At 41.4% G+C, this 21975-nt stretch overlaps 1 protein-coding gene across 8 annotated transcripts in view; it reads left to right on the top strand.

Annotated features, from left to right (window-relative positions):
- The window catches only part of RBL1 (RB transcriptional corepressor like 1), a 97868-nt gene that overhangs the window by 34979 nt on the left and 40914 nt on the right, over window positions 1-21975 (top strand). For 7 of the 8 annotated variants that reach the window (XM_030533546.1, XM_030533545.1, XM_030533549.1 and 4 more), the window contains 4 exons: window positions 10343-10509; window positions 13129-13241; window positions 17439-17542; window positions 20970-21107. In XM_030533546.1, coding sequence (XP_030389406.1) covers window positions 10343-10509; window positions 13129-13241; window positions 17439-17542; window positions 20970-21107 — 522 coding nt within the window. Of the gene's footprint in view, window positions 1-7117; window positions 9164-10342; window positions 10510-13128; window positions 13242-17438; window positions 17543-20969; window positions 21108-21975 lie in introns of those variants that run through there. The other variant, XM_030533551.1, reaches the window with a different exon arrangement.

The following is a 21975-nucleotide window of genomic DNA, read 5'->3' as shown; positions in this document are numbered from 1 at the left end:
CCCTCTGCACTCATCTGCGACAGGAAGCAGAGCGACGCGGCCCTGCGACGCTCCGCTTCCCGCCGCAACTGAGGTGCAGGGAGCTCAGGGAAAGGATGCCCCCCATGTTCATCTGCAGTGGGAAGTGGAGCTGGTGGAATGGAGCAGGCTGGGGCCAGGCTGCTCCACTTCTGCCGCTGCTGGTGAGTGCAGGGGGATCCCTCCCCCCAAGCCCCCTCCCCCCAAGTGACACAGCTGGGGCCAGGACGAGGGAAGCAGAACAGGCTGCTCCCAGTCCCCTGCTAATCCCCTGGGCCACTCTGGGACTGCGGGGCCCCCAAAAGTGCCCTCCCACAGCTTCTACCCCCCAGACCCTCAGGGGGAGCCCCTGACCACTCCTGAGACCCCCTGCCCCTTATTGAACCCCTCGGCCCTGGCCTGGCAGCATGTCAGAGCTTTAGTGCCTTGTATGTGAACCCGCATTATATCAGGTTGCATTATATCGGGGTAGAGGTGTATCTCTCTTCCTCTGTGCTTCAGTAGCTAATACTTCAAATATCTGGAACTAGGAACTCACTCTTCACAGGATGCTTTGTCATGTGACATCATATACTTTGACATTTAAGGAGTTGAGTCTGAAAATATAGGCTTTGTGACTGGGTTTTTTAGTTTGTATAACCAAATAAGAGTATTAAGAAATCTTAATGTGTTGATTTAAAAAAAAAATAATAATAATTTATTAATCCTTCTCCGAGGCAGTTAACCCCAACACATTTTACTATTTTGTGAAAAATAGAAATCAAAACACACTAGAAACAAAGTGCCCGTCATCTGTCTAGTTTCATTGTCCGTGCTAGAGGAACTGCAAAAATTAAGCCAGCTGCATAAATCTAGTTATTTCTCATTATCTTCAACTGGTGTTTGAGACGAGAGTAGGAAAAATATTTTCAGTGGTCACTTTAAAAGAAAAAGTAAGGGGGAAAATAAGAATTAGATGTCAGAAAGATGGGGTATAATGGATAGTTGTATCCAGGATATTAGACAAGGTGGGTGAGGTAATATCTTTTTTTGGACCAATTTCTGTTAGAGAGAGAGAGAGAGAAGCTTTCAAGCCACACAGAGCTCTTCTTCACATCTGGGAAAGGTATTCTGAGAGTTACAGCTAAATGGAAGATGGAACAGATTGTTTGTTTAGCATAAGTAGTAAGTACATATTCTAAGGGACCATTCAACCCACAGAACATCTCTGGGAGAAACCGTGGCACCAGTGCCCATCACACATGCGACACCCAAACATATTAATTTGTAAATACTACCCCTCACTGGAGCTGTATTATCTGTACTCTCTCAGGGACTGAACTTCTGCCGCACCGCAGTACCCGAGACCATCCTAACATGGAGAACGAGAAGAGTTATTCCGCCATTTCTACATAAAATAATTCTTCCACAACAGTGACGAGAACAGTCAGTTACCATATTCCCACTGACAATAATCAGAAAAAAATCCCCTGACTAGACATCACAGATCAGATGAACCCACACTCTTGATCATTACATTGATTTCTTCAGGAAAAAAATTGACTATGAAATCCTTAACAAATATATCCACCATAATCTCTCCACTGTTGAGAGAACAGCCATACAGTCACTGAAATCTAACCACAAGATAGTGATCAGACCAGCAGACAAGAGGGTGCCATTGTAATCCTCAAACATGATGACTTCGTTAACAAGGCCGACCAACAACTCTCCAACACCACTTACTATAAGAAACTCAAAGATGACCACACCACAGTTTATCCAGGAACTTAAGGATATCATCAAAATCCTCCGCCCCCACCCCACCAAAAAAAAATAACTTCAAGAGAAAAATCTACAAACTCATCTGCATGAACCCACCCCAGGGACCTTCTACATGCTTACCAAGATAGACAAACAAGGGATCCCAGGCAGACCCATCATATCTGGCCAAGGCACTCTAACTGAAGGAATATCGGTACTTTCCAGAATCATCCTCAAACTACCTCCACACAAAGAGCCAGCTTCCTTCAGGATACCAATGACTTACTCCACAAACACTGCAATATTAACAGCCTCCCTCAGAACACCATTTTTGCCACCATGGATGTCACTTCTCTATACATTTATCACAATGACAGCATAGCTGCCTGCTTCAAATATTTACAAGACAATAGACAACCCCTCTCATCCTTTTCATCCATACCCATAATATTTACATTCAACAACAAACATTTTGCCCAAACCATAGGAGCAGCCACGGGTATTAGGATGGCTCCCCAATATGCCATCCTCTTCATGAAGAATTATTTCTGGAAAAATGCACCATGAAACCAATGATATTTCCCTCCTCTGAGGGAGTTTAAGCTGTCTTTTTCCATAGATTTTTTTTTTCTCCATAACTTCAGCCACCACTGCCATCCATTAAACTCTCTCTGGGACACTTCCACATTAGCATCCACTTCCTGGGAACCACAATCATCTTCAGCAGTGAAACTATATAGAGAAACATATATACAAGAAATCCACCACATCTACCTTTTATAGATTTAGTAACTACACAGAACGCATCAAAGAATCTGTTATCTACAGCCAGATGCCAAAGAATATGCTCCAAGGAGAAAGTCGGGGGTATACACCTAAACGCACTTAACTGTCTTCATCAAAGAAGGACACTCCGCCAGAGAAATAGATCACATCGTGGAACAGGCCACCTAAATACTCGGAGAACCTGCTTCAATGCAGAAATAAAAACCCCTCCCAACTGCACACCCCTAGTTGTTGCCTACCATCCCACTGGAACCTATATGGGGTGTCATCAAACAGTTACAACCCATACTTGAAGGGGACCCCATCCTGCAAAGAAATCTTTCCTGAACCCCCAATTCTGGCATTCAAACAACCCCCAACCTTGCTAAGCTCATCATAAGCAGGCTTGCCACACACCAACTCAAAGCGGCACCAGACCTTGACAGAACAACAGATGTATAACCTGTGGACACATCTCCACTGCTACAATGATCAACACCCCATGCACACCTTTCAAGATCCATGGATCTTACACGTGCTTATCACAACATGTGGTATAGCTCATCTAGTGCACAAAATGCCCCAATAACAGCTATGTGGGTGAAGCCAGACCATCACTATGTTCTCAAATGATCTCAAAGAGGGTGTTTTTGTCTTTTGTCATTTTCCTATCTCCTGTGGGTGAACGCTTTCCCAAACCGATCATTCTGACCTATCAGTCCTCATCCTTAAAGAAACCTGCACGATACTTTCAAAAGACAAGCCTGGGATCTTAAATTCATAACTGCTAGACATGAAAAATCATGGACTGAACAGAGACTTTGGATTTATGGCTTATTACTAGGGCCCTACCAAATTCACAGCCATGAAAAACACATCATTGACCATGAAATCTGACCTCCCCCTGTGAAACCTGGTCTTATGTGTTCTTTTACTCTGCACTATACAGATTTCATTTGGGGGGAGACAGGCATTTCTCAGATTTGGAGGCTCTGACCCTAAAAGGAATTACAAGGAGGGTTGCGGTATTGCCACCCTTACTTCTGCGCTGCCTTCAGAGCTGGGTGGCCAGAGCAGTGGCTGTTGGCCGGGTGCCCAGCTCTGCTGATGGTGCCCCACCAGCAGCAGCACAGAAGTAAGGGTGGCAATACCACATCAGGCCACCCTTACTTCTGCACTGCTGCCTTTAGAGCTGGGCGGCCAGAGAGTGGCAGCTGCTGACTGAGGGCCCAGCTCTGCAGGCAGCAGGACAGAAGTAAGGGTGGCAACACCATACCAGGCCATCCTTACTTCTGCACTGATGCTGGCAGTGGCTCTGCATTCAGAGCTGGGCTCCCAGCCAGCAGCCACTGCTCTCCATCTGCCAAGCTCTCAGGCAGTGCTGCCACCGGCAGTTGCGCAGAAGAGAAGCAGAAATAGTGCCACCACCTTGCGACACCCCCTCTTCCTCAAATTCCTTTCTGGGTTAGGATCCCTACAATTACAGCACTGTGAAATTTCAGATTTAAATAGCTGAAAAAATAAAATTGATAACATTTAAAGATTGAGAAATTTGAGGAAAATGGACTGTGAATTTGGTAGGACCCTACTTATTACAACAATCTAACCAGTGACCGCCTCTTTTTGTCCTGTGACTGCAGAGGGGTCACTGTGCTTTGAATGGTCTCTTAATACAGTGGTTCTCAAACTTATGTGACCACTCTCCCCTTCTTTGTCTCTGTAGTAGTTTGTTCCTCCTCCCCTTTGCCACACAGTACATATACTGATTTAAAAAAAAAAATCAACATGCAACTCTTACTAAATATTAGAAACAGGCATTTATTCAAATAGTCATTTAAGTATATAATAATGTAAATTTTTAGTGAAATATTGCTTACTGGCATCATGCTCTTACTTGTGTGATGAGTGCGCCTGTTTTTTGGAGAAGAACAATTCCATGTTGGGTTGGATGCTTGAGACAGCTAGCTGGAGATCTCCTTGTGCCTAAAGATGAGATCATTGTTAGTTTTTAATGTACAGTAAAGTAGTTCAGAAAAGATTTGGCCTCTTTGTTTTTCACTTGAGTTGGGGTGTTTTGTTTTGTTTTTTTTCCCCGTTGCACAAATGAACCAATGATCCATTGTAATAGCAAAAGAAAAACTGCAATTGTGGATGATGCTTACAATTAAATGAGCCTACCACGTTGTAGCAAACGGATTAATGTACAGATGACAACGTCTTTTATATATGCTATGCAAGCTTAACGGAAATCCGTCAAACTGCACAGCGTAATCTGAGGACTTGATATGTCTGGAGGAATCAGCTTTGCTAGTTATTCATTGCTGTGGGTAAAATTTGTACAGTAAGGTTTGTTTTGTTTTTGTGTTTTCCCGCTAAAGCTTCTCACACCCACCCCCTCTAGAATACATTCTGCACCCCCCAGGGGAGGATACACCTACCAGTTTGAGAACCTTTGCTTTAATATATGCTAACTACTTATGATAAATCTGTTCCACCTTGTATTTAGCTGTGACGCTCAGACCTGAAGGAGGAACTGTGTATTGTTCAAAAGCTGCTCTCTATCACCGACAGAAGTTGGTAGAATAAAAGATATTACCTCACCCATTTTCTCTCTCTGAAGGATGGTGTGTCAATTACAGTTGACAAGTATTACTAGTTTCATGCTGCTTAGACAGTTTCAAAAATAAGTTGGATATAGGTGAAAAAAATTGTTCATAGAAGCAAGCACTGGTACAGATCAGTTTTGTAAAATCATTCTTCAATACAGTGTGAAAATATTGGGCTTTATATTTGACAGTGAGTGAGTGTGCAGTGATTTCAACTCCATTTTACCCATTCTGAACTTATAAACTTTCATAGCACAGCAGATCCTTTCTTATGCTTTCTGCATACTTATAAATTGTGACTTTGAAAGCTCTGGCTAACCTTGATCCTTCCAACCTTTCTCAAAAGTGGCCATCTTAATATTACAAAAAGTAATATTTTATTACATTATTCATATCTCCGCTGCAAAATCCTACCTCAGCGCCTCATCGTGGTGCAGCGGTGACCCTGGCTGTCTGACAACTATGGTAGTGGGGCATATGCCCTGTAGGTCTAACCATGCTACAAAGGTGTCGGACAATCCAATCCAAGGAGGAGGATCGCTCTCTCAGAGGAAAAAGTGTTTTTCCTTCTCCTTAGAGGTTGGAGGCCAGCTAAGCTTGAGGTACATATGCCTGTCCACCTAGCCAATGGAAAGGCTTAAAGTTAACGGCTAAAACAACACAAGTAAATGGATCTTAGTTCCCTGCGTGTCATCAAACCATTCTTCAGTCGTGGAGTGGAAATTGAGCGACGAAAGATTGCTAAGGCCAGCATGGAAAAGGACAACCCTCGCTGTGTGTACTTACAATTGTAGGTTGCTGGCAAGGGAGGAAACGTTAAACCAGAGGTAGGCAACCTATGGCACGTGTTTTCAAAGAGCTGATTTTCAGTGGCACTCACGCTGCCCAGGTCCTGGCCACCAGTCTGGGGGATTCTGCATTTTAATTTAATTTTAAATTAAGCTTCTTCAACATTTTAAAAAACCTTATTTACTTTACATACAACAATAGTTTAGTTTAGTTATATATTTTAAACTTATAGAAAGAGACCTTCTAAAAACATTAAAATGTATTACTGGCAAGCGAAACCTTAAATTAGAGTGAATAAATGAAGACTCGGCACACCACTTCGGAAAGGTCGCCAACCCCTGTGTCAAACCATCTGATGGAGGAGAAGAAGCGGATAAGATACTGTATCCTCAGTATCTGCGAAACCTGACAAAAGAGAGAGTTGGAAGTCAACTGGAAGGGTGGAAGCGCTGTGAGGCTCGGAAAGGGAGATGTCGCTAGAAATGTTGGAGGAGTTGGATTTATCGTTAGTAAGGATTGGATTTCGAAAGCCATATCATGCCAGCTAATGTTACATATTGGTGTGCTGCATCTTCAGAAGGAGTCAAAAGCTATCCTCTAGGTCATCCAGGCCTACGCTCCCAAAAGTGCAAGTCAGAATGAAGAAGTGGAAGAATTCTACCAAGAGCTCGAAAGAGCCCTCGCACAAAAGTCCACTTACACTGTCACGAGGGGAGATTTCAATGCTAAGATCGGGCTAGGGAAAGCTGGCAAAAAGTTCATAGGGAGATACGGTTGCAGTGAAAGAAATGAAAGAGGAGAGAGGCTAATAATGATGGCAGAAATAAGAACTGTATGTGGCAAACACCTGATACAAAAAGAAGATTACAAAAAGATGGACATGGATTATGCCAAACGCGAAGAGTAAGAATGAAATCGACTATATTTTAGTCAATGGCACATGCTTCAAGATGTCTCTTTGGTGCAGCCCTTCAGCACCAGCAGTGACCATTGCCTGCTTAGAGCAAAGTTGATTTTCAACCAAGTAGTGGAAAAGAGAACTTTACAGATGGCAAACAGGAAACAGCGCCCGAAGATATTTGATGAAGCAAATGGGGGGAGGGATGGATAGCTCAGTGGTTTGAGCATTGGCCTGCTAAACCCAGGGTTGTGAGTTCAGTCTTTGAGGGGGCCATTTGGGGATTGGTCCTGCTTTGAGCAGGGGGTTGGACTAAATGATCTCCCGAGATCTCTTCCAACCCTAATAATCTATGATTCTATGAAGAAAGTGATTTCTGGGTTTGACTGGAGCCAGATGGAAAAGTGTGATGAGGACTATAATATCTTTGCTGACAAGCTGAGCCGTTGCATAAAAGCAGCTGAAATTGAAAAGATGAAGGGGGCAAAGGGAAGAATCTCTAATAAATTAAAAGCTTGTTAGAGAAGTGGAGAAATGAAAAGAAGCTCGGCTAACAACCTTGAGTACTCCATTCTGTGCAAGCTTATATGGCAAAAACTGAAGGATGACTTTTTGAGAACTTCTGGAAAGAGAAGCTCCTTTAAAACAGTTGAATCATACAAGTGCCTCAGGACATGCAAATGGGAATTGGTGCAGTGTAGATTGAGCATAACAGCATTGAAGAACAAGGATGGAGAGACAGTAATTGATAGTGCAGGGATGGAGGAGGTCTGCAAAGACTTCTATACAGAACTGTTCAAATCAAGAATCAATGTGTCTCTCCCAACACTCCAAGAGTCAGAAGAACGCGTCCCCCCAATAATAGTCAGCAAAGTCCGAAGCGCACTACACCCGATGAAGACGGGGAAAAGCTCCAGGCAAAGATGGAATAATGTCAGAAATGATTTCCTCTGGAGGCGAAAAACTTTGGAAGGGCCTCATTTTAAGTTTCAGTCAATATCTCGAAGAAGAAAAAATGCTATCAAGCTGGAAGGAGTTGAATACCACCTTGCTGTACAAGAAGGGGACTCAAGAAAATCTTAAGAATTATCACCCTTTATGCCTGCTTTCTCATATCTATAAAAGCTTTACAAAGGTGATGATAAACCAACTCTCACAGAGTCTGGATGAACAACAGCCAAGAGAGCAGGCAGGATTTTGAAGAAACTTCAGCACGATTGACCATATGTTTACCCTTAGCCAGCTTCTAGAAAGAGCGAGCGAATACAGACTACCACTGTGCATTGCTTTTGTCGACTATATGAAAAGGCCTTCGATAGTGTAGAGTTCAACGCAATATTAAAGGCGCTCACAAAGCAGGGTATTAATACACAGTACATCAGTTTGTTGAAGGAAGCAGATACTGGATGTACATCAGACATTACTCTCCTTGAAACTCCTGTCCGCATCCCAGTCAAGAAAGATGTAAAGGAAGGAGATAGAATTTCACCAAAACTATTTACTGCCTGCCTGGAAATGGTTATGAACAAGATCAATTGGAGGAGTGGTGTTAATGTAAATGGAGACTGATTATCTCATCTCAGATTCATGGATGACGTCATACTAATTGCCAAAAACACCAGCCAACTGCAGAGCATGCTATGAAGACTCGACAGGAAAAGCAGTCAGGTCGGTCTGAAAATGAACTGTTGCAAAACTAAATACATGCGATCAAACGTCTTAAGAAAAGCCCAAATAACGATAACAGGAGAAGAAATTGAAGAAGTGGAACAGTACGTATATTTGGGCCAAGAAGTTAATATGTGCCAAGACATGAACGGAGAATTCTCATGAAAGATTGGGCAGGATGGTGTGTGTTTAATTCCATCAAGGATGTCCTCAAAGGAAAAATTGACAAGACGACACGTACAAATATCTTCAATACAGCTGTGCTGCCGGCCATGCTGTATGTCAGTGAAACCTGGGCACTGACGAAGAGAGAACAACAGCGGCTGTCAGTAGCTGAAAGGGCAATGGAACGAGCTATGTTGGGAATTTCCCTTCTGGATCGTATCCCAGATGAAATGATTAGAGAATGCAATGGTGTGAAAGATATTGGCATAGAAAGCAGATACGATGGGTGGGCCACATAGCACGGTTCACGGACAATAGAGGGACCGCAATCATTACTGAGTGGTACTCGCGAGAACAGAAAAGACCACCTGGTCAGCCTCCAAGAAGATGGGAAGAAGACGTTGTTAAATGTTTCGGACGAACATGGAGAAGATAGGCAAGAATGCAAGAAGAATGGCGGATGTGTGTGATCGGCACAGTCTTAACAACAGCTGAAGACCGATTGATCCAGGTGATTAATATCTTGAATTTTGGAAATGGAAAATATAATCAATAAAATCCAGGTCTGTGTTCCAGCCACTTTGCACCACTCCATTGGTAGCTTTCAAATAGATGGATCCATCCCCCAGAGGATCTCTTCCCACTAAAGCTGCTATCCTCAGGTGGTATAGCAACTTTAGTGCCATTTCAGTGGCTGGTGGGGAAGATGGCACAGGTGGGGCTCATTCAATAATGAGGTTGCAGGCATGTGATGCAGGCTAGAGCAGCCTTCAGGCTGGTTTAACTTGGACTGGGAGACTTGCACAGAGCAGTCCTGTGACTGGTAGTGAATTGAGCACCTTTGGAAGTGGATGGGGAATCCCCCTTATCTGTGTCAAATGTTCCTTGATTGCAGCTGGGAATTTGCCCCAAAATATTTCTAATATCAAATAGCTTGTTTCTTAAAATTACATTAATTCACTTCTAAAGGAAGCTCAGTCTTCTGTATGGGAAACTTTTGTACTAAGGAGTGAGCTGGGGTCTGTAGATAATTGAATGAGGCAAGGATAGAATAGGGGAAGTGGCTTTCAGTGAGCAGTACAAAAAAGTTTGGTTGTTTATATAGATAGTCTTTCAGTGTTTACAAATACTGCTTCAGCTTTCTTTGAATGTTATTGCTTCACTTGAAATATTAGTAAATTTTGTAAAATATATGCAAAATTTAAATCCAAATGTGGTGCATGCAGAAAAGAGCTTTGGAACTGAATTGTAATTGCAGCATGTATGATAAATATATTAGATTAAAAGGGGAGGTTGATTATACAGTAGTTCTGTGTCATGAGGTAGTTGTGGCTGCGTATTGGAGTGGTCTTGCCTTTACCATTTGTCAGTGTTTCAGTGATCTTAAACCTCTTTATGTTTTTAAGACATTTAAGTTTTGTATTTTATTGATTTCTCTTTGCTTAAACTTCTGACTTTTAGTTGGGGATTTCATTAGGTTTGTAATTTGTTATAGAACTTACCCTTAAAAACACTTTACTTTAAATCTCAGCTTATTTTGTTGTAGTGACTGTAGTGGTGGCATACTCATTTTCCCTGTGGCTTGTGGTGTACATGTGAGTTTTATGAATGACTTTGCAGTTCATGTCTCAAAACATCTGTAGAAACATAATTTTTGATGATTTAACTTATTTTCTCTCTTACCTGGCAGAAAAGATCATTTGCACCTTCTACACCACTGACAGGAAGGAGATACCTGAGAGAGAAGGAAGCAGTAATCACTCCTGTTGCTTCAGCAACACAAAGTGTGAGCCGGTTACAGAGCATTGTGGCTGGGTTGAAAAATGCACCAAGTGAACAGCTTATAGCTATCTTCGAGTAAGCATGTCACTTACCCCTACTTTCATTACAAAAGGTGACCCCTCTCTTCAGACTTGGTTTTGTTAGGCTACTACATTTTTACTCCATACTGAAGTCTCTCTAAAAGGTTTTATGAGGGTTGCTGGGGGAAAAGACTGACCTGTCATCTTAGTGTTTCCATTTGAAAGGCCTTATTGTGAGGAACTAAACCTTTTATTTCTTAATGAATGTGTGCTTCTGGAAAAGTATGGCTTTAAAAAAAAAAATCCTCATTACTTACAGTTAGATTAATAGGGCCAAATTTTTTTTACTCGTCAGCTAATCATAATTTTGCATCTGTTTTTTATTGTCACTGTTGGTATAACAAGTTGGACAGAAAAAAAATCCATTTCTTAACAAAAGCAAATTTGGACAAATTAAATCCTAGTCTGATAGAAGTCAGCCAAGGAAGAGAGTAGTGTGTGACAGTCCTGTCTGCCGACTAAAGAGGCAGTTAGTCTTCTTTTAAGTGCAAGTTATGAAAATGAGTAGAACGCAGCCTAGAGCCTGCCATTAGTCTTCAGCATTCAGCTCCTCCAATGAACTTCTAGATTCATGGATTATAAAGTTAGAAGGGACCATTATGATCATCTAGTCTGACCTCCTTTATAACACAGCCCATGGGACTTCTCTGAGTTAATTCCTGTTTGACTAGGGCATATACTTCAGGAAAAACATCCGTTCTTGACTTAAAAATTTCCAGTGATGGAGAATCCACCACAACCCTTGTAAATTGTTTCAAGATCTGCCCCTTATTTTGTGTTTGAATAGCTTCCATTTGCAGCCATTGGATCTTGTTATACCTTTGTCTGCTAGAAAGAAGAGCCTTCTATTATGAAATTTCTGTTCCCCATGTAGGTACTTCATATATAGTGTTCAGGTCACATCAGATCTTCTCTTTGATCATCTAAAGAGATTGAGCTCTTTGAGTCTGTCACTGTAAGGCAGAGGTAGGCAACCTATAGCACATGTGCCAAAGGTGGCACGCGAGCTGGTTTTCAGTGGCACTCATACTGCCTGGGTCCTGGCCATCACTCTGAGGGGCTCTGCACTTCACTTTAATTTTAAATGAAGCTTCTTAAACATTTTAAAAACCTTATTTATTTTACATACAACAATAATTTAGTTATGTATTACAGACTTATAGAAAGAGACCTTCTAAAAACATTAAAATGTATTACTGGCGCACCAAACCTTAAATTAGAGTGAATAAATGAAAACTCAGCTCACCACTTCTGAAAGGTTGCCGACCCCTGCTGTAAGGCATGTTTTTTTTCTAATCCTTTCTCATTGCTCTTCTCTGAATTCTCTCCCATATTCAACATTCTTTATGTTGGGGACACTAGAAAGGGACATAGTATTCCAGTAGCAGTTGCACCCATACCAACTAAAGATTATATAACCTCTCTACTTCTACTTGATATTCCCATTTATACATCCAGTAATTTTAGTAGGTCATAGTGTGGCACTGGGAGTTGGTTGACTGATTTATCCACTGTGACACTCCCCCTTCCCCCCCCCACACTTTTTCAGAGACACTGCTCTGAGTCTCAAGGGCACACTCCATTTCCTCTGTTTTTTAATTTGTATCAATAGGTTTCTTCTGTCTCTTTTCCTACTTCTCTTCCACCCTCCCCCCCCAAAAAAAATCGGTTTTGGTCTTAATTGTGTGGTAGCAATTTGCATAATTTTAAATAATTTCTAAAATCCTCCCACAGTCTCCCTGTCTGGATGCTCAGCTTTATTACATAGTACTTTAATACTGTTAAGATAATATAATAGTAGAAGTAATGTAAGGTTAAAAAGAAACAAAAATCCATTATTATTTCTAAAGAGGGGAGCTCGTGTACTGCTCTGGAGAACAGAATTCAGTTTATATAAGCATATTCTTTATCAAGCACTCCTCATGTCCAAAAATGATAATGGGGTTAGTCAGGGCTTATCTACATAGGGAGTAATGCACACTATGGGGGTGAGAATTCTAAAGTACCCTAATGTGTTGCGGATTAATTGGTCTGTGCCTGCTGATGCACACTAAAAGTTCTTAGTACACTTTAACATAGTAAGCACTAGTACTTACTACATTAAAGTGCACTGGAAAGTCTTTAGTGTGCACCAGCAGGGTCTACTCAGAGCAGTTAATCCACAATAATTAATGCCCTTTAGAAATCACACCTTCATAGTATGCATTACTCCACTGTGTAGACAAGCTCTCCGTCTTCTCAAACTATCAAATCCTGTATGGCCTTTTAAAAATATTGTACTGCTACTCTTTGTTCTGGAACACGTTGCATCTTTTCTTTGTGTGCCACAAGTCAGTAACCGTTAAACAGAATGTTGTACGTAACAGAATGAAATAAGCCAAGGTTACAGTTCGGAATTGGACTTGCAAGTAATTAATATTAAAACCAACAAACTATCTCTTTTTCTGGTTAGCTTGTAAACCTTTTTGAATGTGTGCTGTCCAGAGTGTGAAATACATCGCAGGATGGGACATTGGTTGCCAAGAGGAAAGCTTGGTGAAATGAATCCTATCAGGGGGACTCTTTTATGTTTCCGTAATACACAAATGAGGTTTCTCTCTGGGTCTTGCTATAGGTCTTGTGTACGCAACCCTATGGAAAGCATCATGAATCGAGTTAAAGACGTAGGTGAGGCTTTCTGTCGGAGTTATACTCAGTCAACAGATGACCAGCCAGGATCTCACATAGGTAGGAATATGTGAAATGCATAGAATGCTTCCACTGTATTGAAGTGTATCATTTGTGTATCAAAGGGGACACGTTTATGGGAAGAAAAAATGCTTGGGCTGATTCTTCATGTACTTAGTAAAATGAACAATTGGTGTCAAGTATCAAAGGGGTAGCCGTGTTAGTCTGGATCTGTAAAAGCAGCAAAGAATCCTGTGGCACCTTATAGACTAACACGTTTTGGAGCATGAGCTTTCATGGGTGAATACCTACTTCGTCGGATGCATGTAGTGGAAATTTCTAGGGGCAGGTATATATATGCAAGCAAACTAGAGATGACAAGGTTAGTTCAATCAGGGAGGATGAGGCCCTGTTCTAGCAGTTGAGGTATGAAAACCAAGGGTGAAGAAACTGGTTTTGTAGTTGGCAAGCCATTCACAGTCTTTGTTTAATCCTGAGGTGATGGTGTCAAATTTGCAGATGAACTGAAGCTCAGCAGTTTCTCTTTGACGTCTGGTCCTGAAGTTTTTTTGCTGCAGGATGGCCACCTTAAGATCTGCTATAGTGTGGCCAGGGAGGTTGAAGTGTTCTCCTACAGGTTTTTGTATATTGCCATTCCTAATATCTGATTTGTGTCCATTTATCCTTTTCCGTAGAGACTGTCCAGTTTGGCTGATGTACATAGCAGAGGGGCATTGCTGGCATATGATGGCATATTTTACATTGGTGGATGTGCAGGTGAATGAACCGGTGATGGTGTGGCTTATCTGGTTAGGTCCTGTGGTGGTGTTGCTGGTGTAGATATGTGGGCAGAGTTGGCATCGAGGTTTGTTGCATGGATTGGTTCCCGAGTAGAGTTACTATGGTGAAGTGTGCAGTTAACTGGTGAGAATATGCTTCAGGTTGGCAAGTTGTCTATGGGCAAGGACTGGCCTGCCACCCAAGGCCTGTGAAAGTGTGGGATCATTGTCCAGAATGGGTTGTAGATCCCTGATGATGCATTGGAGGGGTTTTAGCTGGGGACTGTATGTGATGGCCAGTGGAGTCCTGTTGATTTCTTTCTTGGGTTTGTCTTGCAGTAGGAGGCTTCTGGGTACAGGTCTTGCTCTGTTGATCTGTTTCCTTATTTCCTCGTGCGGATATTGTAGTTTTGAGAATGCTTTGGTGGAGATTTTGTAGGTGTTGGTCTCTGTCTGAGGGGTTAGAGCAGATGCGGTTGTACCTCAGTGCTTGGCTGTAGACAATATATCGTGTGGTGTGCCCGGGATGGAAGCTGGAGGCATGAAGGTAGGCATAGCGGTTGGTAGGTTTTCGGTATAGGGTGATGTTAATGTGACCATCACTTATTTGCATGTGGTATCTAGGAAGTGGACCTCCTGTGTAGACTGGTCCAGGCTGAGGTTGACGGTGGGATGGAAGCTGTTGAAATCATGGTGGAATTTTTCCACAGTCTCCTTCCCATGGGTCCAGATGATGAAGATGTCGTCAATGTAGCGTAGGTAGAGAAGGGGCGTGAGTGGACGAGAGCTGAGGAAGCGTTGTTGCAGGTCGGCCATAAAAATATTGGCATATTGTGGGGCCATGTGGGTGCCCATAGCAGTGCCACTGATCTGGAGATATATATTGTCATCAAATTTGAAATAGTTGTGTCTGAGGATAAAGGCACAGAGCTCAGCAGCCAGTTGTGCTGTGGCATCATCAGGGATACTGTTCCTGACCGCTTGTATTCCATCTATGTCTGGGATGTTTGTGTAGAGAGCCTCTACATCCATGGTGGCTAGGATGGTGTTTTCTGGAAGGTCACCAATGCATTGTAGTTTCCTCAGGAAATCAGTGGTGTCATGAAGATAGCTGGGAGTGCTGGTGGCATAGGGTCTGAGTAGAGAGTCCGCATATCCAGACAGTCCTTCAGTGAGAGTGCTAATGCCTGAAATGATGGGGCGTCCAGGATTTCTGGGTTTGTGGATCTTGGGTAGTAGATAGAATAATCCTGGTTGAGACTCTAAGGGTATGTTGATTTGTTACGGTGCTAATGTAGGAAGTGTCCTGAGTAGATGGTGCAGTTCCTTAGTGTATTCCTCAGTGGGTTCTGAGGGAAGTGGCCTGTAGAATTTGGTATTGGAGAGTTGTCTGGCGGCCTCCTTTTGGTAGTTGGACCTGTTCATGATGACAACAGCACCTCCTTTATCAGCCTCCTTGATTATAATGTCAGGGTGGTTTCTGAAGTTGTGGATGGCATTGTGTTCTGCACGACTTAGAATATGAGGCAAGCGATGTTGGTTTTTCCACAATTTCTGCCTGTGCACGTCAGCAGAAGCATTCATTGTATAGGTCCAGACTGTCATTTCGACCCTCAGGAGGAGTCCATATGGAGTTCTTCTTGTGCTGTTGGTGGGAGGGTAACTATGTATCAGTGCGCTGTTCAGTGTTGTCCTGAAAGTATTTTTTGAGTTGGAGATGGTGAAAGTAGGCTTCCAGATCACTGCAGAACGATTGGTGTAGATGAAAACTGACTTTTCAATAGAGGGGCAATTCGCTGCGTAAAAATGTACTGATATTACTCCAGCTCCTCATTGATTGATTGATTGGGCCAGGCTGATCAAAATTTTGAAGAGAGAAATGTCCTTATAGTGTGTTTTTCTGGGACATCTCATCCATACATCAATCCCAACTCCATGGAGGTGAAGGTGCCTTCAGTACAACTCCTATTGAGACATTTATAAGGTAGTAAGAATATTATATTGAAAAGTTTACTTTAATAAATAAGGGATGCTTTAGTAAAGGCAATAATAGCTTTAAAAATATTGAACTACTACTCATTGGTTCAAAACTTGTTGCATCTTTTCATTGCAACAGGTCAATAATACCAAACAGGACATTGTACAGAGTTGAATGAAACCATGCAAGGTTATACAGTAACTTGTCGCTTAACGTCGTCCCAGTTAACATTGTTTTGTTGTTACATCGCTGATCTATTAGTGAACATGCTCGTTTAAAGTTGCGCAATGCTCCCTTGTAATGCTGTTTGGCAGCCACCTGCTTTGTCCGCTGCTTGCAGGAAGAGCAGCCTTTGGAGCTAGCTGGTGGGGGCTTGGAACCAGGGTGGGCTAGCGGCCCCTCTGACAGCTCCTCTAAGTTCCCTGTGCAGCAGCTGCCCAGCTGGCTATCATTTGCTGGGCAGTTCAGTTGTCCCTCCACCCACTGCTGTGTCTCTCACACATATACCACCCCCCTCAGCACTTTGGAAAGTGGAGGGAGTGGTGAGCTCCACTGGGATAGCGTGGGTTCATCATCATGTTCAGTTTCCACAGGGATTGTTTGCAGCCACTGCCACGCTTCTATTGTGTGTCCTCCCTCCAGTCGTACTGCCTTGTAGAGTGAGAGGCTACATTAACAATATGTTAATCCTTGAGGGCTCAGTTGAGTGCTAGTTCATCATTTAGCAGCAAGGCATTCCCTGGGGAATACCTCACCCTCTGACTCTTCCACCTCAACCAAACTTCACAATCATCATTGCTGTGTACAGTATTAAATTGTTTAAAACTTATACTTTGTGTGTGTGTATGTCTAAATATACATAGTCTTTTGTCTGGTGGGAAAAAAATTCCCCCCATTTACATTAATTCTTATAGGGAAATTGAATTCCCTTAACATCGTTTTGTTTAATGTAGCATTTTTCAGGAACATAACTACAATGTTAAGCAAGAAGTTACTGTAGTTCAAAATGGGACTTGAAATGAATTGTATTGAAACTCTTAAGAGACTATAAATTTGCATTAATCTACATTATTTTTAAGAGAAAATTAAAAGGAGATTGTATACACAAAAACTAAGTGGGAAAGCATTTCTTAATTAAATGAACTTTCCTATATGGGTGTTAGTGCAACTCATTACATATTTGAAATTCAGAAGACTTTTACAAAACTGGAGTGGAGACCTTACACATAAGCATTCCTGAAGTTTGAACATCTAAAGAGTATGAAATATGTTAATTGCATGTAAGGTTTGTTTCACATAGCATTACGAAAGGCATTCAGAGTAGTATTTCCTCTTGGCTTACAACACACGTGTGTTTCTGTTATGGAAAGTAAAATACTGGTTAACTTTATCAAGACTATTTATTCGCTCCTCCTCCTCCTCCTCGTCCCCTTCCCCCTCTCCCTTCCCAACTGCTAACTTGTGATACAAGCTTTCAGCAACATTTGGTTTCAATTGCAGATTTTGCTGTTAACAGACTAAAACTGGCAGAGATTTTGTATTACAAAATTTTGGAGACGATAGTGGTACAAGAAACACGAAGATTGCATGGGAAGGACATGACAGTAAGTAGAGAACTGGAACAGAAAAGCCTCTTCTTCCTTAAGTTCATCCTTGTGAATACTTTCAGAAAAATTATGTATTTGGGTCAGTCCGCACAGCTCCCATTTAAATCAGTCTGAAGGTAGAATTGGTTCCTTGTCTATTCACTAGCTAATAGCAGATTGATGGGCTCAATATTCCAGTTTAATATTATTTTCATTCCTTAAATGAGATTATTTCAAGATATTTGACTCAGCTGTAATTTCCTGAGAGCTCAGTATTTGCTCAGAACTGCTAGTCTTTCAACTGACATAGTTCCTTCCTTATATTTTCTTATGGCTGTGTACTAAATCCTACACACACTGCTGTATTACAACTAGGGATGTAAATATCATTTTAAATGTTAACCATCTAAATGATTAAAATTATACCTCTACCTCAACATAACTCTGTCTTTGGGAGCCAAAGTGAAAATTGTGTTATATTGAACTTGCTTTGATCCACCGGAGTGCGCAGCGCCCCCTTTCCCCCCCTTGGAGCACTGTTTTACCGCATTATATCAAATTCATGTTATATTGAGTGGTGGTATATCAAGGCAGCGATGTATATCATTTAACTGGTTAACCAATTAAAGAGAGAGGGGCTGGGGTTACTCTGGCCGGCTGGTTCGGCTCGGGATTGGGGGCTAACGGTTAGGGTGAGTAATTGGGTAAGACTAATGCTTATCAGTTAATTGTTTACTATTTTACATTCCTAATTACAACAAAGGTGAAATGTTACCTGATTTTATATCAAAAACTGGATTGTCAAGTAATTTGAACTGATAAAGAAAAGTGACTTGTAAATATTTCTCTCCACGATTTGTTTTTCTTCTGTATGTTATGCTTCTCTCCTGCATCTCAAATGATTCCTTTCATCTGCATTTAATACTGATAACTCCTTTTTTTTCTAACTCGTATGTGTCTGATATGTGATATATACCTGTCACGGAGTCACTGAGTGATGCTCTGGAACTACTCCATACAAAGCCAGTCAGGACTCTGGCAGAGCATGCCTCCTCTCTCTCTCTTCAGCATACTGTCTCCAGGGCAAGAAGCTTACACAGCTTTGACCTTCCTGGGTCTGACCTTGGAGCATTCAGCGTCCCCTTTTCACACCGTGCACTTCCCACAGTGAGTCCGCACAGGTGGGGCTCCTGGGGAAGCCAGAGGGCCCCTCACCTCAACTCCACAGTCAGACATGACTCTCAGCCAGCCAGTAAAACAAAAGGTTTAGTAGATGACAGGAAAACGGTCTAAAACAGATTATAGGTACAGAGAACAGGTCCATCTTGGGGGTAGGGAGCTCAGACCCCAGTTCTGGGACTCCCTCCATTCCCCAGCCAGCTTTAAATGAAACTCTCCAGCCCCTCCTCTGGCCTTTGTCTCTTTTTCTGTGCCAAAGGCACCTGGTCACACCATCCTCCTGGGTCTCGGATTACACAGGTGCAAATAGTAGGGCAGTCTCACCTGCCCCAGAGGCCTCAGCAAAATCACACACCCAATTTCTACCGTCTAAGTATTGGTGCAGTACACACAGTATAAGTATAGGATAGTAAGACTCGCATAACAAGATGCGACATAACAAAATGAATAAAATCCCACTTCATCACAATACCTGACTTGACTAGCGTTTGACAATAATAACTATATATGAAGGTGCCTGCAACTGCTAATTGTCTTTGCCTGTATTGTCTTTTAGAACATAGATGCTGGGCAAGGCATTTTTGTACTTCTCTTTATTCTTCAACAAAATGTCTGTATTGCTTTGCAGTAACTGCAGCTAGCACATCTTGCATTCTGTTTTAACTCCTGGTAAGCAGGCTTTTATCCTTTTACCCGTAGTTTCAAAGCAGCTTTACCGTCATTGGCACTGTAGGTCTGCTTCCCCTTTGACTTGCATTATTACTAGATAAACAAGTATAAAACCTGCCTTTATAATTTGAAACTTTCCGAAAAGTGGAAAGTAATGGAAAGGGCAAAAGAAACCAGTGATTGATCTTTCAGGGAAAAAATATGTAAACTGGTTGAACGTAGTATGATATTTAAGTATGCCATTGGAGGTTTCTTTTTTGTATCTTAAACTGTCATAATCTAACAATGTGCTAGATGTAATACAATTGATTTATCTGCTATTTTTTTCTCCAGTGTGTCAGTACCTGTACTGCTTATAAATCAGCAAATCTGGCTGTAAAGAGTGGAACAGACATGTTAAATGACATGATAAATTGGACAGAATTCACAGAAGAGCCCCAGGAATGATTAATGGATTACCAAAAATAGAATAACACTGGAAGGGACCTCGAGGGTCATCTAGTCCAGTCCCCTGCACTCATGGCAGGACTAAGTATTCTCTAGACAGTCCCTGACAGGTTTTTGTCTAACCTGCTCTTAAACATCTCCAATGATGGAGATTCCACGACCTCCCTAGGCAATTTATTCCAGAGCTTAAACTTCCTAACTGTCAGGGTGGTTTTCTTAATGTCCAACCTACACCTCTTTTGCTACAATTTAAGCCCATTATTTCTTGTCCAATCCTCAGAAATTAAGAAAAACAATTTTTCTCCCTCCTCCTTGTTAACAACTTTTTATGTACTTGAAAACTGTTATCATGTCCCCTCTGTCTTCTCTTTTCCAGATTAAACAAACCCATTTTTTTTAATCTTCCCTCATAGGTCATGTTTTCTAGACCGTTAGTCATTTTAGTGCCTTTATAGTGATAGACTCAAGGAGCTCAATCTATTTATTTTAACAAAGAAGGTTAAAGAGTGACTTAATTAGTCTAGAAGTACCTACACTTGGGAACAAATAGTGGGATCTTCAGTATAGCATGATCCAATGTCTGGAAGTTGAAGCTAGACAAATTCAGGCTGGAAATAAGGGGTACATTTTTAACTGAGTGTAATTCACCATTGGAACAGTTTACCAAGCATCATAGTGGATTCTCCATTCCTGACAATTTTTAAATTAAGAGGAGATGTTTTTTCTAAAAGCTCTGCTCTAGGAATTTTTTTGGCAGAGTTCTCTGGCTTTTGTTATACAAGAGATCCGTCTAGATGATCACAAGGCCTTCTGGCCTTGGAATCTATGTCCTTTGTCTCTTGACTTTTTTCAGTACTCCCTCTTCTGTAACATTTTCCATATCCCAAATTTTAATTAAATTAAGTTTTAATTTAATGGATAGTAAATTCAGGGAATGATTTAAAACAAAACTTAAATTCTTATTCTATATATTTTTTAATGCAGGGCTTAGCAGATCAAATCATCATACTTCATCTAGTATGGATAGAATTTGTGAGTGTGTGAGACTGCTGTTCTTTCTCAGTAATTTGATCTCTCTGGTATCATTTAAGAAAACATTTGAGTAATTCCTTAATGATGTGGCTGAAAACCATTTCTATGTCTTATCTAGGCTCTCTTGGAGCAAGATATTTTCCATCGTTCCCTGATGGCATGTTGTTTGGAGATTGTGCTATTTGCATATAGCTCACTTCGAACTTTCCCTTGGATTATTGAGGTTCTTGATCTCCGACCATTCTATTTTTATAAGGTAAGCAATAAACATCATGTTCAAATACTTGGATCTGAATTATTATAAACTTTTAAAGTACCTCTATTTAGTATTAGATTGACAGTCCTAGAAGCCCTCTGTTCCTAGATTAGGTATAGAAAAGGGGCTAGTGCTGACCTGTAGCATATGTGCTATTTTAATCTAAGGCTGCCCTTGAATATACTACCAAGAATTGACATCTGTTATCCAACATATGTAATACTTGTGACACCATTTCCCTTGTAATGTAAAGGAATAAAGAACTTGTGCATAGTTTGTATACTTTATTTAATTGTAACATGCTGTCAGTCAATTTTCAATTTAACAAATGATTTGTAAACCTGACTTACTACTGTGATTGGTTGAATAGTGGAATAAAATATTCTTAGACTATATTTGACCAGTATTTCTACCAGTATTCAAATTTACTAAATATTTCACCAGTTATAGAACTGGTCACATACCACATAAATCTGAGGGAAATTCTTCAACTAATACTGATAAAATACTTCAAAATAATATATTTGTTGAGTGAGTACTGTTTGATCTGTCCTTCTTGTTACATCCCTGTCTTGTTAAATCTTTTTCCCTTCCTGTCTTTACTTAACTTTCTTTCCTGCAGCAGAGCACTGTCTTCTCTTCTTGTTCCTCACTTCCACCTTTTTGTCACCTTATTCTTCCCCTTCCCCACAAATTCTGTACCTTTCTTCTTTACTAACTTACCTTATCACAGTCTCTCTGTCTTATGGCCTCTCTCACAGACATACCAATACCTAGGCATCTAATGAAAATTTCCAGGCCCTAATAGCAGGACTTTGGAACTGTGCTCCTGCTCCACTCCAGGCAAAAACCTGCAGCTCCACTGCTC

The sequence above is a fragment of the Gopherus evgoodei genome, chromosome 14 (assembly GCF_007399415.2).
Source record: "Gopherus evgoodei ecotype Sinaloan lineage chromosome 14, rGopEvg1_v1.p, whole genome shotgun sequence".
Lineage (NCBI taxonomy): Eukaryota > Metazoa > Chordata > Testudines > Testudinidae > Gopherus > Gopherus evgoodei.
This window is presented reverse-complemented; position numbering and strand designations above follow the sequence as displayed.